General features: G+C 45.9%; 1 protein-coding gene across 1 annotated transcript in view; it reads left to right on the top strand.

Moving 5' to 3' along the window:
* Positions 1-14,806, top strand: part of FBXW4 (F-box and WD repeat domain containing 4) — a 65,863-nt gene that overhangs the window by 19,158 nt on the left and 31,899 nt on the right. The window contains 1 exon segment of the mRNA XM_054072301.1: positions 2,324-2,418. Within this exon segment, the coding sequence (XP_053928276.1) occupies positions 2,324-2,418 (95 nt within the window).

Raw genomic sequence — 14,806 nt, 5'->3', positions numbered from 1 at the left:
GCTGGTGTCTCCAAAAAGATGCTTCCTGTGCCAAGCTTTTAAGAAAGAGATTTGGCAGTACTTTATGACATCATCTGCTGGCTTAAACTAGGAAGTCAGAAAGCAGGAGCTGATGTTTTGCTTCTCCCAATGTACATCTGTCTAACAATGTAGTGGAGTTCCATACAGGTTAGCCTGAAATTTCCTGTGTGTATCTCAAGCATATCTTTGCTTTTTCACACAGTGCTGCTTCGTGTGCTGTGTTCTATATTCAGTCTCTTTAAGGGATACTAAGATGTCTTTTCCAAGTCTGCAGGGTTGCAGTTTATATATTTGTGGTTTGTGGGTTGTTTATTATTTTGGGGGTTTTTTTTTACCCCATGGTTCTTGGTTTGCAACAGGGAATGAAGTTAGACCATGAATATTGCTATCTCCCTTTTTTTCTCTTTGAGTTGTCATCACTAAGTCCTGTCGCATAATTTTCACTATTTCTTTTTGAGGCAGGACCTTTTTGATTTTTGCTTTTCTGGATTTGTTTGGGTGCGCTGTGTTCCTGCGTGGACCTGGAGACTAGTTCTCCTGAAGTGTAACCAGCTCTGTTTTAGTAGTTTAGCTACTTCACGTAGGTGATTCACTCTTGTCCTGTTAGCATGATGCAGTACCTGTGACATCTTCACAACCACTTGTTTCATTGTTGGTAGTGGTTGCTGTATGTTGGAAGCTTTGGTGGGTACTCTTGGTCCCTGGTACAGGTCATAGAACATTAATGTAGGTGAGAGAGGAGGAAAAACTGCTATTCCTGTTTTGCAAGAGCGAAAGGTGGGGCAAAGAAAGACTTAAATCTCTCTTTTCAGGGTTTTGTAGGAAGTGTGTGGTAATGTGGTTCTATCCAAGAGGCTGCTGAGCAGCGTGGCCCTGTTCTCATTGGTCCCTCTGAATGGCTTTACTCCTGGTTAAAATAACTCCAAATCAAAGCGATGTTGGGATGCAAAAGGCACTATTGGAGATGCTGCTTGTCTCCTAGGAGCAGGGCCTTGGTGCTGCTTTATCTCACCCTCAAGCAGGGCTGGGCTGCTCCTCTCTGTTCCATGGAGCCTCCTTGCTGAGAGCGTGCCTTCTCTCTGCTTCCCTGGCAGCCAGAGGACAGACCTTCCCGACCTTGGGAACAAATTCCTGAAGGCCACAGGGGAATTTAAGGCTGTTTTTCTTGGAGCTAATGTGAGAGCTTGCTCACCCATTGCTCCCCACAGCATAGGCTCTAGGGATGTTCACCTCTTATTTTTTATCATCGCTTTTGTAGGCTGCCTTGTTTGCCTGAGTGAGACTCTTGGAGGATGGAAGGGAATCCCTAGCAGCCTTTTAAAGGGGCTCTAAGTGTCTAAGCTATTGAGGGCTCTGCTGAGTGTTGATTAGGACTAAGCCCTGAAGAGCTGCTAATGTACATTCCTGTGCGATAGGCACCAGATAGTGTGCTCTGAGCAATATTTTTAACCTGTAGGAGATAGGGATGCCTTAAAAGAGTTAAGCTTTTCTGCTGCTTTTGCTGACACTAGGTGCTAAATTCCCCGCTGACAAGAATAGCCTGCAATCCTGGGCATTATCAACAAACAAACAAATGGGGCACTCCCAGCTTTGAAGTCTTGAAGTGAAGTGTTGGGGGTGGTTACAAAGAGCTGGGGGGCTCAGTCCTGCGGGCCTAGAATGAAGGCAAGGTAGAAAAAATGAGGGCCACAAGCGAAGGCCCCAGCAAGAATCTGGAGGGCTTTGTTCATGGTGAACTGGTGGAAAGGGATGTGCATGTATGTACTGATGGGGCAGAGAAGGGATTCTCTCATTGTCAGTGAGCAAGAGGGGGTGATTGAAAATAGCGTGGGGTAGACTTAAACTTGGTTGAAAGGAGTTTATAAAAAAATATTCTACAGGATGGTGAACGATTAATTTTATAGATAATACAAATGGAAATTTTTCAGGGATGGTACAAAATCTTCCCACACTATTCAAGAGAACAGCAGAGATTTGAACAAATCCCACTTCTTTGCTATTAACTACAGAAGATAAGTCTGAGTGATGCCTTAGACAGCATGTGGTGATGGGGGTGCTTTTTCTGTTACCAGTGGGATCGAAGTCATACTCATAAGCTGAATCTCATGTAACTAGGTGCTTGTTTCAGCTAGTGATTGAAGGCTCTGCTCCTCAAAAATAAGTAATGGGATCATTACTTCAGGGAGAGGATTTCAGAAGGTGGGCATGCTGGTTTTGGCAGCTCATCCAGGGCGTTAGCAGCATGATTCCTACCTTCTGCACCTGATGGGTGATGTGGCATAACATTCATCTCTCTCTTTAGGTTTGGTCCCTGTCTGCGGGCAGAGTTGGGCAGTGTCTACATACAGTACAGACAGAGGATCGAGTGTGGTCCATTGCTATGAGCCCGTTATTAAGGTAACTGAGATCTCTTTATTCCCATTTTCCAACAGAGAGATGCAAAGGAGTTGGACAGGCTGTGCCCACACATCTCTCCAAGTCACTGATGTGGCACTCTAGATATTGGTTTGAGTGGAGGCTCATCAGGTGCTTGTGCCTGCAGCAGGAGCTCATGAAAGAGAGTGGGATCTTTGTTTCCTGTAACAGTGGAGTGATCTGCTTGCTCATAAAGAGGCTGTCAAAATGGCCCTGTGTTCCTCTTACTGTTTCAGGTGGGACCTGTTCCTTCTTACTTGCAGAGCGAACTCTGACTTGCTAATTAGAAGCAATGAGCCAGTTCCTCTTGAGATTTTCTGTACTGAAAAGATGTCAACTTGTATTCTCATTCTGTGGCAGAGGAGAAGCCAAGCAAAAAAGTCCCTGCTTGGGAGCTGTGTGCTGTGGTTAGAGCTTGGTTTTCTTTAAGAAAACTGAACTGGGAAAGATGGAATTAGAGTTCAGGGATGGGATTTTCCAGCCTCTGTTGCTTGCAGCCTGGCATGTCCAGTGTGGGCATAATGCTACAACTACAACTTAAGCATGGGAGGCAAGGGCAGTACCTACGCCAGTGTCTTCCACAGTGTATTTCAAAGTGTTCCTTGAAGAAGGGAAACTGAGAAACTTAAACTCTTGCTGTTAAAATCTTACATTGACCAGCAATGATCTGTCTCCTTGGTTCATTATTAAGGTTGTCTTCTACATGCAAGAAAGATGCTTCCTCAAGAAGGAGGGGAGAAGAACTGTCATTGGTGCCCATGTGGTGTCTGCAACAAGTGAATTTTAGGCTTGTGCAAAACTCAAGTGCTTCCAACAACTGCTATCCTCATTAGGTTTCTAAGCTTGTTTTGCAGGCAGCAGAGGCTTAGTGGTATGGAGCTAATGGCATTATCAGGGAAATGACCCTCAAGGCCTGCTATGATTTTGCTGTTCCCTTGTCCCAGTGCTCTGAGTGTTTGAGACAGATAGTGTTTTTGAAGAAGTGCCATGTGCGTTAATGCTGCTGCAAGATGTGAGATAGAAGCCCTTCACTGTCATGTGTACTGCGAGGCTCTGGCTCTGTGTCTGGTTAGAGCCTAGTGGCGTTCTGTTGCCTACTCCTAAGTGATGACCTACTGAGGTGGCCTCTTGTCAGGACAGTGTTCTTCTTCCTGGTGTGCATGCATGTGCACACTCTCTGTCACAATATTTACCCACAGTCTCCCCACCTCCCTTTTCCTCCCTGCAGGATGATAAATGGGAGGTGCTGGAACAGCTACCCCAGGAACAAGTGGGCTTAAATTGTGCACTCGATTTGTTGGGTTTTTTGTTTTGGTTTTTTTTTTTTTTTTTGTGAGACTGTGGACTGTACCAGCCTCCTCCACTAGCCCACCCTACCACCTCCCTTACCCCTCCATATTTTGGGGAGGGGGGTTGGAGAATTAGAGCCAATTAGCCACGTCATTAATTCTTCAATTTGACGGCTGATATAGCAGGGCCTGAAACATGCTGCTGACCTCGTATAATGGGAACCCTGCTCCTTAACATATTGACGATGGGAGAAGTTAATTAAAATTCCACAGAGAGAAGGTGTCGGCTAACCTATAAACCTGTCGCTTCTCAGAACAAATCGCAGCCATCCTAGAAGAGAGAGAGGATCAGAGCAGTAGGGCAGGTGGTGGGGGAGGGCCAGGGCAAGGGGCAGGGGAGATGAATTTTTCACTAATAGGTTTTATTGCCTGCTGTCTAATGAGGGTGAGTATCAAAAAGATAATATCTGGTTTCTAGCAAGATCTACTTTGGGGAGCTCTGCGGTTTCTGTTTTATTTACAAGAGCCCATATTTCACCCGTGTGCATTCCCTATGCACTTGTGTGTGAAGCTTTTCCGCCCTTGCAGTCCCCATCCTTCTTGCCAGAGCTTGGATGCGTTTGTTCCTCGCTGAGGCTGAACGTGGCCTATAACCTCCACTTCCTTCTAAACATTTGACGTGCCCTCTTGGCTCTCCCTTCGCCCTTGTGCTGGTATAAACTGAGAGCTCCTCCACAAGAACAGATACTTCTGCTGGTGCAGAACTGCTGTAGAATCAGGCCAGCCACCTAAGTATTTTGGCCCATCATTGCCAAGAACCCACCAGCTCTCACTACTGAGGACACTTAGAGTTCAGGAACTGCTCAAAGTAGTTGTACGTGGTGGGACAGAAGCAGGAAGGGCTTCTCTAGCTCTAGCCATTTGAAAGTGTTTTGGAGAGGCTGTAGTTTCCTGACCTGGAGGTTTGCCAGAACTAAGACTCTAGAGTAGTGAGGGTTGTATTCTTACTGAACCTCAGCTATTAATGGGCAGGACTGAAGCTTTTTTCTTTCTTTTTACAGAATATCTCCCTCTGTGGGAAGCTTCCTTAGAAAGTATCCCATGCACTCCTGACCCACAGCTGGGTTTTCTACTGTGTCTGCTGTAGTCCTGCTCTGCTGGGCTGTTGCTGTGAAGGACAGGGCCTATACACCCAAACTAAACTTCAGAGACTTGTGCTCTTAAAGTGCAGCTCCTCTGGCTTCAGGCATCTTTCCTGGTTATTCTGCTTTGATTTGTCCAGTTTCCCTGTGTCACTACAGCATTCCTCCTTGCAGATATGCTGAGCTAGGGAAGAGGCTTCTTTGTTCTCCATGTAGTGATGCTGGGCTGGATGCTTGTAGGATCTGCAAATGGAATGATGCCCATCAGGGAGATCGAGTAGGATAAAAGCAGTAAAAGGGTACCAAGAGTACCTATCTTCTCTCCTCACTGTGCAGGGGAGGACTGTGCTTAGTCCTTCATATAACCATTTCAGCGATGGAGCGCCATTGCATCCATGGGAGCTTCCTCACTTTGGGGGATCCATAACAGTACTGTGCAGGGTAGTGGCGATGAGTCTTGAGAGTATCCTTAATATAGTATACTTACAATAAGTTGCCAGAGCAAGCTGAGGCACCCTGGTTTAACTGGTCTTCAAAGCTGTATTTCTTCATGGATTGGTAAAATGCTGCACTTACAGAGAGGCTGTGTACCGTAAACCACATTTCTTAGCTGCTTGTAATCCCCTTCCCCCCCGAGTTCATTTGCCTTTTGAACTCTGCGTCATGCAGATGTTAAACTTTCATTTACTGGTGCTTACTGCAGTGACTTATGTGTGCTCAGGGACCAGGGCAAGTCTGAGGGCAGTGGACCAATTCAAATGTGCAAAGTCAGGCAAACCCAGGGATTTCTGGCAGAGTAGTGGCACCTTCATGCTTTGTGATTCCCCGAGGTGGCAGTAGCCAGGGAAGAGAAGTGACCACTGTGTGCTGTTTAATTTGAGGAAGGGGTTTATGTAGAAAATGGGGTTCAATTACGTGGCATTTGTGGCTGCAGAAACATAAGACTTATCATATATGTTATGCTACTGAAACATTCCTTATTTAGGGGAAAATTTGTTACAATTTTTTTCCCGAAAGACAGAGAAGCTTGTAAAATGCAGGGAAAAGAAAAAAGTGGACCTTGGTGCTAAATTAATTATTAATCTTGGATTCAGAAATTCATTGGTGTTGGATTGAAAAAAAGTTTTCAAATTTAAGCTGGCTCCTTCTGCAGAGTGTGAGTGTTGGCATTTGCTGTTTAGATTTTAAGATATTTATCGTGAGAGCTTGTCTTCCCATGTTGTACTCGGTGTGTTGGATTTTAAACCAAGAAAAGATATGATGGAGGCACAAAAATGGTTTTCAATATGCAACCACAGATAGAGAGCTGGGAAACTTTTGGTGCAATTTGGGGCAACAGCAGGTGACTATAACATGCCCTGTTGTGGCAGAGAAGTGCTTTGGGCTTGCAAGCCCAGAAGACGGTCTCTCCTTTCCCAGGCCTGTTGTCAATCTGCTGCAGTACATGGCCTCTCCTTGCAAACGTTGTCTTGGTGAAGTGCAGGTTTACTCCAGAGAGGAGGAGAGTTTGAACCACAGACTATCTATCAGCATGGAATGTTTTAATTTAAAGGAAAATGAGTAGTTCTGTGAGCAGCTGAATTTAAAAAGCCAGGCTTGCACTCTCTTCTGTTTATGCAGTGTTGTCAATGAGACCTGACTCCTCTATTTTAACACGCTAATTTGAATCCCTGTTAATCTACTCACCTCTCCCATGGACTATTATGGGTAAGTAATATCTGGGGAGACCTCTGTCCCTGTGGACAACCTTAGAGAAATTGTAAAACATACCCAAAACTTGCTGGGGCAAGGAAGGAAGAAAAGGGTTACTGACAGGCATCTTGACTGAATGGGCCTCTCTTCCACGGGGAACAATCAAAATGATTAATTTTGAGGGCTTCTTTTTAATGGTTATCTGGAAACTTTTTTATGAAAGTGAAACAGTCTGATCTTGCAGATTGCATTAGAGCAAAACAACCCACTTGAGTCAGAGCAACTTTGCAGTGTTTTTAACTGTACAATTGAAGCCCTAATGTGCAGCAGTTTGATAATGTTCCCTCTACCCTCATTTCTTGCTCTACTTTTATCATCAGATATCCCCTACTGCATTTCAGGATGAGCTGTTAGTTGTAGCAGTGCTCTGTTTTGACCTAGCTTTGTGCAGCTAACCTCTCCAAGTCTGCCAGAAGTTGGGGCAAGTAACTGTTTTTTATTCTGATTTGTGCATTGCCAGCAGAATAGCAGGCTGCTCTCCTTGGGGATCTCTGTAGAGCCTAGTTGGTTTGAATAATTGAGAGAGGACTCTGACCTGCAGCTGTTTCTTAAGCAGGGGCAGGAAGAACTTGCTCAGCTGTGGGATCCCAAGGTGGACTTGCAGAGTTAGGTGTTAACTACCATCTCTTACTGACCTTGGAGAATGTTCTGGGTGCAGGTTTCTGGGTATATGCAATAGTCATAACTGACTCAATGCTCTTTCACCCCCAAGTTGAAGAGCCGGAAATGAGTATCAGTTTCTCCCCTCTGGAGCTAAAATGACACCTGTGCCTTATCCGTGTGCCCTGACTGTTCCCTTGATGGTGGGAGGAAGATGACTTTGTTTTAGCTTCTTTAGTTGTGTGATAATGACTGTATTCGATCTTCTTCACATGGCCAAACATGTGAACATACGTGTCCCTTTTCCCTCTCCTGTAGAAACAAACACATGTGCAAACATTTCTATAGACTGAGAAACTGCAGTTTACTTTCTTCACTTCCGTTTCCTTCCTTTGCCCTCTGAAACTCCCATGACTGATGACTTGCTCTCTTTCTGTCGCTTTTGGCCGATACTCTAATATATATATTTTCTGTGTCTGTGTGAATTGGCTCGCTAGCAGTTGCGGGCAGGTGAGCAGGTTCTGGGAGGCAGCAGCTAGCTGGGTTAGAACCCAGACATCTGTTTCTAATCCTGTGGAGCTGTGTTGCATATTGAAACTTTTTTCTTTCTCCTGCTGCAGGTTTTTCTCATCTTTCCCTTTGCCTGAGGGGAAACTCTGCCTTGGAAAGCTTGAGGGAAGCATCTTTCTTGTGCTGCTTGGTTTGCACACGAGAATCCATGTCTGTGTAATCAATGTGACAGAAGAAATTTAGTTGAGGAGTCTGCCAGCCATCCAGTTTGAGGTTTCCATTTCCAGTTTGTGATCGTTTTCTTTTTGCTCTTTACATTCACAGGGGGAGAAGGGAACTTCACCAGACCTTAGCTGCTGTTTACCTTTGCTCGGCTGTGCAGTGTGCCTTTGTTTTTCCACCTTTGATCAGTGTCCAGCCGACAGATAATTTAGCAATTGCATCCCAGGGTGGAAGTGTGGAGTTAATGTTAAAATTAGGGTTTTTTTCCTTTCCTAACTTCTCTGGCTGATGGAGCAGAGAAGGGGAGAGGGGAGGTGAAGGAGGCCATAAATTCTAGACCTAGTGATTCTTCTCCTAGTAGAGAAATGAAAGCCTCTGATGTCTCTTCAGCACTTTCATTAACATTTAAATTAAGGGTTTGTTTTTCAGGCGGCTTCAGTCGCAGCCCTTTCATAGCCTGACACATGGAGGTTGTTCTCTCTCTTTCTCTCTTTTTTTTTTTCCAGCTTGCAAATCAGTGTACAATAGTAATCACTGCTGTATTTTTTTTTCTGATCTCTCAGGAGGGCAGCGACCTGACAAGCTGTACCAGAGGTTCAAAGAGAATCAGAAACAGAGTGCAAAGGTAGATGGGCAGGAGGATGCCAGGTTTCACTCCTACAATTAGTGGTGTCTGTTCCCTCCCCTGCCTTTCAAAGGGCTGCTTTTGGTGGCTGGGACATACAGAGAGGGATGGAGCTTTCTTGCACAGTGAGAGCCCCAGGTGTAGATGCCTCTAACCAGGCTCAGCTTCCACTGTTGCTCCTCCCAGATGAGGCCAGAGGTGACATTCAGAGGATGCAAGCTCATGCCCTAAGGTGGGAAGTGAAGCTGTAGTGTCCTAAGATAGCAGCCTAGCCCCTCTAAAAGAGTCTTGATTCACTCTGAGGGCAGTGGGAGGCTGGTCCTCAGCCTGTGTTGGCATTTGAAAGGAGGGTGATAGTGGAGGATATTGCCCTGAACTAAGAAACTCACCTCTGTCTTGGTAGAGGAGATGGCTGATTTGAAATGTCCATTTGGATCTCTGCTTACAACAGCCTAAAGCAGGGATTGCTTTGCTGTAGCCAAGTAATTTCTGGTATAGGATGTAGTTGGTCTGACTTCAAGAAGAAAAGACTGTCTTGTGCCTGCTTCAACAATTGTGCAAGAGCCAAGAGACAAGGCGGCAGTTTTAGGAGTAGCAATGACTTGCAGTGGAGAAGCAGTATAGTACGATTTACGTAAACATATGTAAACATACAGCCTCTGTTGTGACCTCTTTTGGAATCTCCCACTTAATCATCTCCCACCCAGCTGGTCACAACTGGTAGGCTGTTATCTTCTGTAGGCTCTCTCATGGGAGTTGGGGGACTCTGAGTAGCCCTGAACTTGTGTCTTTCATGAGCTAAAAGGCAGAGGAAGATGAGCCAGTGCATGAGCAAAGTGTTTAGCATAATGAAACCTGCAACTTGGTTGCTGTGACTGTCACACTGTTCATATCTTCACTCTCCCACCACCCCACATCTGCTTGCCTTTCACCAGGAGCTTGATCAGATGGTCTTGGAGGATGCCAACAGGATGAGAGAAACAAGTTGCAAGGAAGGGTATTCCCTGCATGCTGGTAGATATGGTGCATGAAGAGAAATGCCAGAAGCTTCTTCTTTATTCAAGATGAGTCTCAGCGTGTGCTGGCAGTGGCCACGTGGCTCTTCTGGAGAACTGAATTCAAAATCATGCACTTGCAGAAGCCTCCTCTATATACTGAAATGTTTCTGTTCTAGGATTTGAATTTTTGTGTGAACTGCCACAGAGTGTAGTCTCACTTCTTGTGCCGCTGTTGTCAGGTTTAAGTATTGTGACCAAGTGTTCTGTTACTGAGTGTATGCTGACAACTCTCAGACAGCGAGTGATGTGGGGCAGGTGATCTTGTCCATATTCCGAGTGCTCTGGAGCTGTGTGGTGAGATGTGCTTCTCTGATCCTGTTTGACTCATGCTCTAACTATTTTGTACCACTATTATGATTGCTTTGTCACGGCAGGTGGGTCCTAACTCCACTCTGTGACAGATTTCTGCTTAATTCTAAGAATTGCCATCATCAGCATCGTCTTGATATCTTCGTCCTGTGTAGTGCAAGGGGAATTTGGAATGTCTGCTGTGCACTGCTGGCTTCTGTCCAGTCTTCCAGGCGCTTCACCTTTGGAGGTTCATAGGTTCATGCCCACTGAGTTTTTATTTGGGACCCTGTGTCAGATGGTGCTGAGCATGTTTCATGAAACCCATGGTCTGCGCAAACCAAAGCTGTCAGGAATGGGGAAAAAAGAATGCTTAGTACTTGTCACACAGGGTCCACGATTGTGACTTCTGAGCCACCTCCAGTGTCGCTCATTCTGAAGCTTTTCAAAAAGGAAAGCTTTTAATTTAAACTCTCCAGAGGCTGGATGCCAGCATGGAACTCATCTTGGCTGCCCCTGCGTTACTTGGGGCTAGTGTGGTGTGACACTAACTGAGGTAACTCCTACTAAATTCTCTTTGGAAGCTCTACTGTATTTATGGGTGGGGAGGTTGGGGGGATGCCTGCCCTCCCACCTTCCCCCATGTTGTCTCAAAAGGCCGTGGTGCATCTTTGATTAGGTGTAGGTCAAAGGAATTTCCACATCGTGACCTTAATAACTGGGGTTGATTGGCAGGCGGTCTGTGGAGAGGGAGCAGCCTGTCCCTTTCATCTCCCTTGGTGCCGTGCTGGGACAATGGGCCAGCATATTTTCCTTGTTGTTCCTCATTTGAAAAGGGTCTGGTATCTCTACTAGGTACCTGTGACATGGGGGTCTTGATTGGGGTCTCATAAAGGGCCTTGTCAGTGTGTCCAAAGGCCAGCAATACAAAGGCGATCAGTGGGTGGGGGTCTCAGCTGACCACTGAAGAAGGGAGGGGAGGGTTCTGGAAGCAGTGGAGGGAGAAGCAACCCCTGATGGGAGACCTTAAAGGAGGGAGGGGGGGAGGAGGCGGCCCATTTTTGTCCCGAACTCATCAAGCACATCTGCAGAATTGTCCCAGCCGCTGCCTCCCAGTTTCAAAAGAAAATGATCGTTTGATAAACCGTCCTGATTCACCACTTTCTCACAAGGGAGGGAGACCCACCTTTGACCTCTATGATTTCACATTGAGCCCAGCTCCCCCCCATCCAATTGCTGGAGAAACTTTGAAATGCATCCCTTGCGTTCCCTCTCCTTCTCCCTCTTTCTCTTTACTCTCTCTCTCTCCCCATTTTTTTTTTCTCCTCCCTCCTCCTCTTCCCACCACCCCCACTTTCCCTGCTTTCCCGCTTTGTAAGAAAGCAGGCGTATTGCTTTGGAGTTTAGGCAAGTAATTAGTAAAATCTTTTCTGCAGCACAATAAAACTGCAGCGCTTGGCCTGTATATTCCCACAATTTACATACTCGCAGGCATTCGAGAAAACAGGTGGCATTCCCACTGCATCGCTGCCTATGAAAATCATTTGGAAGGCAAGGAGGGGAGGGTGCTGGGACCCGCTCGCTCCTGTGAGCTATAGGAATGTGCATGAATATATTAAAATGTTTTCACACAATGCTTGTATTTTCCAACGGGAAGAGGCATCTTCTGGATGAAAGGCGGCTGGCCCAGACACAGGCCTCTACCGAACGGTCTTTCCCACTCGGGGTTTGTTCGCATGGACCAGATAGAGAGGCGGTCGAGGGGGAGGAAAGGGCAAGGGTGCTATCTGTGAAGAGTAAATCTTTGTGTGCTTCCAACTCGCTCCCCGTTTGTGATCCCAGAAAGTTGAATTATGAGGGAGTCGTGTCTGCAGAGGGGGGCAGGAGAGGGGGATCATCAGCACTTTCTGCAAAAGCTTTTGGAGGCATTGCAAGCAGAGAGAGGAAATAGCTTGTAATAGAGCATATAGCACTCTGACTGACTGGATTCAGGGACTGCGGCAGGAAATGACTGAGAGGGAGCTGACTATCATGGGCAGTATTAGCAAAGTGTCTATTAATAACAGAAAACACTCTTGCGGTACTTTTCCAGCTTCATCTTGTTGTCCAAGAACAGGCTGATCAATGCTCAGCCTGGGCAACGTATCCAGCTGTTCCTCTCCTTTTTCCATGAGGGCAGCTGTTCCAGGCTGTGCTGCAGGTGGTACCCAGGAGTTCCCACCCCATTTCGGATGGGGACTACTTAGCTGCATTGCCTACAAAGAGGTTCTTTGGGCACTTTAAACTTGTGAGATGTTGACAACAGATCCGTGAGGAAACTTGTGTCTGGAGAGTCTAGGTCAGGGATTTCCTTTCTGGTGGCCAAGAGTTGAAGAAGAAAATTGAAGTGAGGGGAGGGAGAGGCTGAACAGAAATAATGAATGGCTTTGCTTAGGAGCAGAGTATGCATGTAAAAAAGACTCTGCACTCAGGGATGCTGTTTTGTTTGAGAATACTGGGGCAGGCTGCGAAGAAGCCTTGTTGGAGTAAACGGAGGTAGGGTGGTAGCTGGATTTTTTTTTCCCAATAATGTGTGTTTTTTTAAAAGAATACCCATTGTAATTTCTGCAGGAAGTAGTGTGGCATCAGCACGGTGTTTTGGATGTCTGTTCTGGATATCTGTCTCATATGCACTACAGATACGAAAGCAGAAAGCTTTTCTGGGCAATATTCTGCTTAGATGGGCTTTGCCCAGAGGACTTAGTTGCCTGCCTTCCTGCCTGCCTGCAGGCAGAACCATGGTGGCACCAAGTACAGATGTCATGAGGAGCTATCCCAAAGCCCACACTACCCAGCTTTAGCCCCTGTTTTCTTGAAGGAATTTATCAAAACAGAGGCTTCCAGAATGAGGCTTAACCTACAAGAGGCGAGTGGGAAGTGCTGTACTGAGGCTTTCTTCTCAGCTAACCCAGCTTTCCTTGTCCTTTCTGACCAGATGCTCTCCCTTGACAGGTGGCGGTAAAACATGTTGCCAGCCCTGCAAGGAGCTAAACAATTCAGAACCTCAGACCTTTTGCAAAAAGGTACTCTTGCATGGCAGCTGTTCCTAAATGGATCTGCAAGAGCAGGAGACTCTCTAATGCTGCTTCTCCCCACTGGCCTGCACTGGTCATACTGGTATTGGTCATGGTGCAAAGGTCTCTAACCTTTTGTTGGAAACATCCAACAACCCAACTGGCAAGAGGGCTTACTACTTATTTTTAATTATTGTCTTCCCAATTCCCTGCTCCTCCCCTTCATCTTTCTGCATTTCTTAAAGAGGCAGTGGAGGGAAAAAAAAAAAAGCTTTGGTTTTTGTTTGGGAAGGGGGTTAGGAAGGGCGACGTGGCCCCTGCAACCTCTCATAGGGGTGTCTTGTCAGGGCGCGGCATGAAGGGCACAAACAGATCATAACCTTTAAATGAAAATGCGATGGAGGGGAGAGATGAAAGCAGTGAAACAAATTAGATACATCTAGAGCGGGTGCTCAACTGGAGAAAATTAGCATTTCTTCCTAATTGGAGTGCAGGGCATTCCATTACAGGGTTTCATTACAAGGGGGGGAAGCACTGGGCCTCTTTGGGGGATTCCCCCCACCCTCAGTTCTTCTAAAAGTAAAAAAAATTATTTGAGAGAGGACTGAATTTATCGAAGTGGAAGTTTAAGATTACTAAGAGAAGAAAACAGTGGTTGTGTACAGAGGAAGTCAGATGCTTGTCTTAGTTTTCATAAAGGAAACTAAAAAGTCTGCAGGAAGCTGTAGGCAATAGTAACTTTCTGATGCTAGTACTTACCAAATAAAATTCATTGTCTGTAACCAAAATACTCCGTTTATTTGAAGCGTAGGGTTATACGTTTAGTGGCTAAGATCAGCAGGGTTAATTCAAGCCTGCCTTGAATTCAAGGACTGCATGTCAAGTTCATGCTGTGCAAAGTGCTTGTTCAAGGGATGTCTGTCTGATCCTGCCTCTGATTAGACCTGCTGCATCTGACAGGAGTTTGGAGATACCTCTAGGAAGGCAGTGGCTGACTTCCAGTGGTCAGCATCTTGTGGCTGCACTGAGCCATGTACGTGGCTTTGCAGTCCAAATAGCTCATGCCAACTTGAGAAACAGGCATGCGTGGGCACTCTTTATATGTACCTCTTTACATATAAATGAACACTAAGAGTAACTTAGAGGGATTCAGGAGACAAGGTATTGGTATTGCATCTCTGGATTAGGAGTTAAGTGGGAGCTGGCAAAAGAAAAGCAGACTTGCTTCAGGTGTGTGATATGCAACGTATGTTGCTTTGCCAATCTGCAGTTATGAGATTTCCTATTCCAGCTCAGGAGAAGGAATATATAAGCATAGGAATGTGGATTATAGGAAACTCCTGAAGGATCCTGCCTGTACAGAAGGTGGTTCCTAGTAGAGGGGGTAGGATGTTTAGAGCGGCAGCGCCTTCATCTTGAGCAGGCTCTGTCATCTGTGTGCTCAGGATGAGGTTGCAGTTGATATGAATTTACAGGATTGATGAATGTAAATCTCTGACTTGACTTGCTGCTGGGTTTTGGTGTTTTGACGCAGAGCGTAGGACTGCTTACAGGAATATTTTCAGGCCTAGAGAAAATACCGTTAAAAATGAACGTTTGGCTCGGAGATGAACTTCTCTTATATTAGGTCTGGCACACATCAGGATCGTGATGTGTCCTCTCCCAGCACTATCCAGCCACTTCACTTCTTGCGTTACAGACTGTTTAACATAAGCAAGTGCACCATTCTTACTCTATATTAGTAAAGCAAACTACTTTTGAAACACTAGGAGAGGTAGGGAGGAGATGGGAGCAAGACCAGAGAGGCTGGAGTTCTGAGAGGAGCAAATAA

Source organism: Cuculus canorus, chromosome 7 (genome assembly GCF_017976375.1).
Source record: "Cuculus canorus isolate bCucCan1 chromosome 7, bCucCan1.pri, whole genome shotgun sequence".
NCBI lineage: Eukaryota > Metazoa > Chordata > Aves > Cuculiformes > Cuculidae > Cuculus > Cuculus canorus.
The sequence above is the reverse complement of the archived record's forward strand: the minus strand, read 5'-3'. Positions and strand labels throughout refer to the sequence as shown.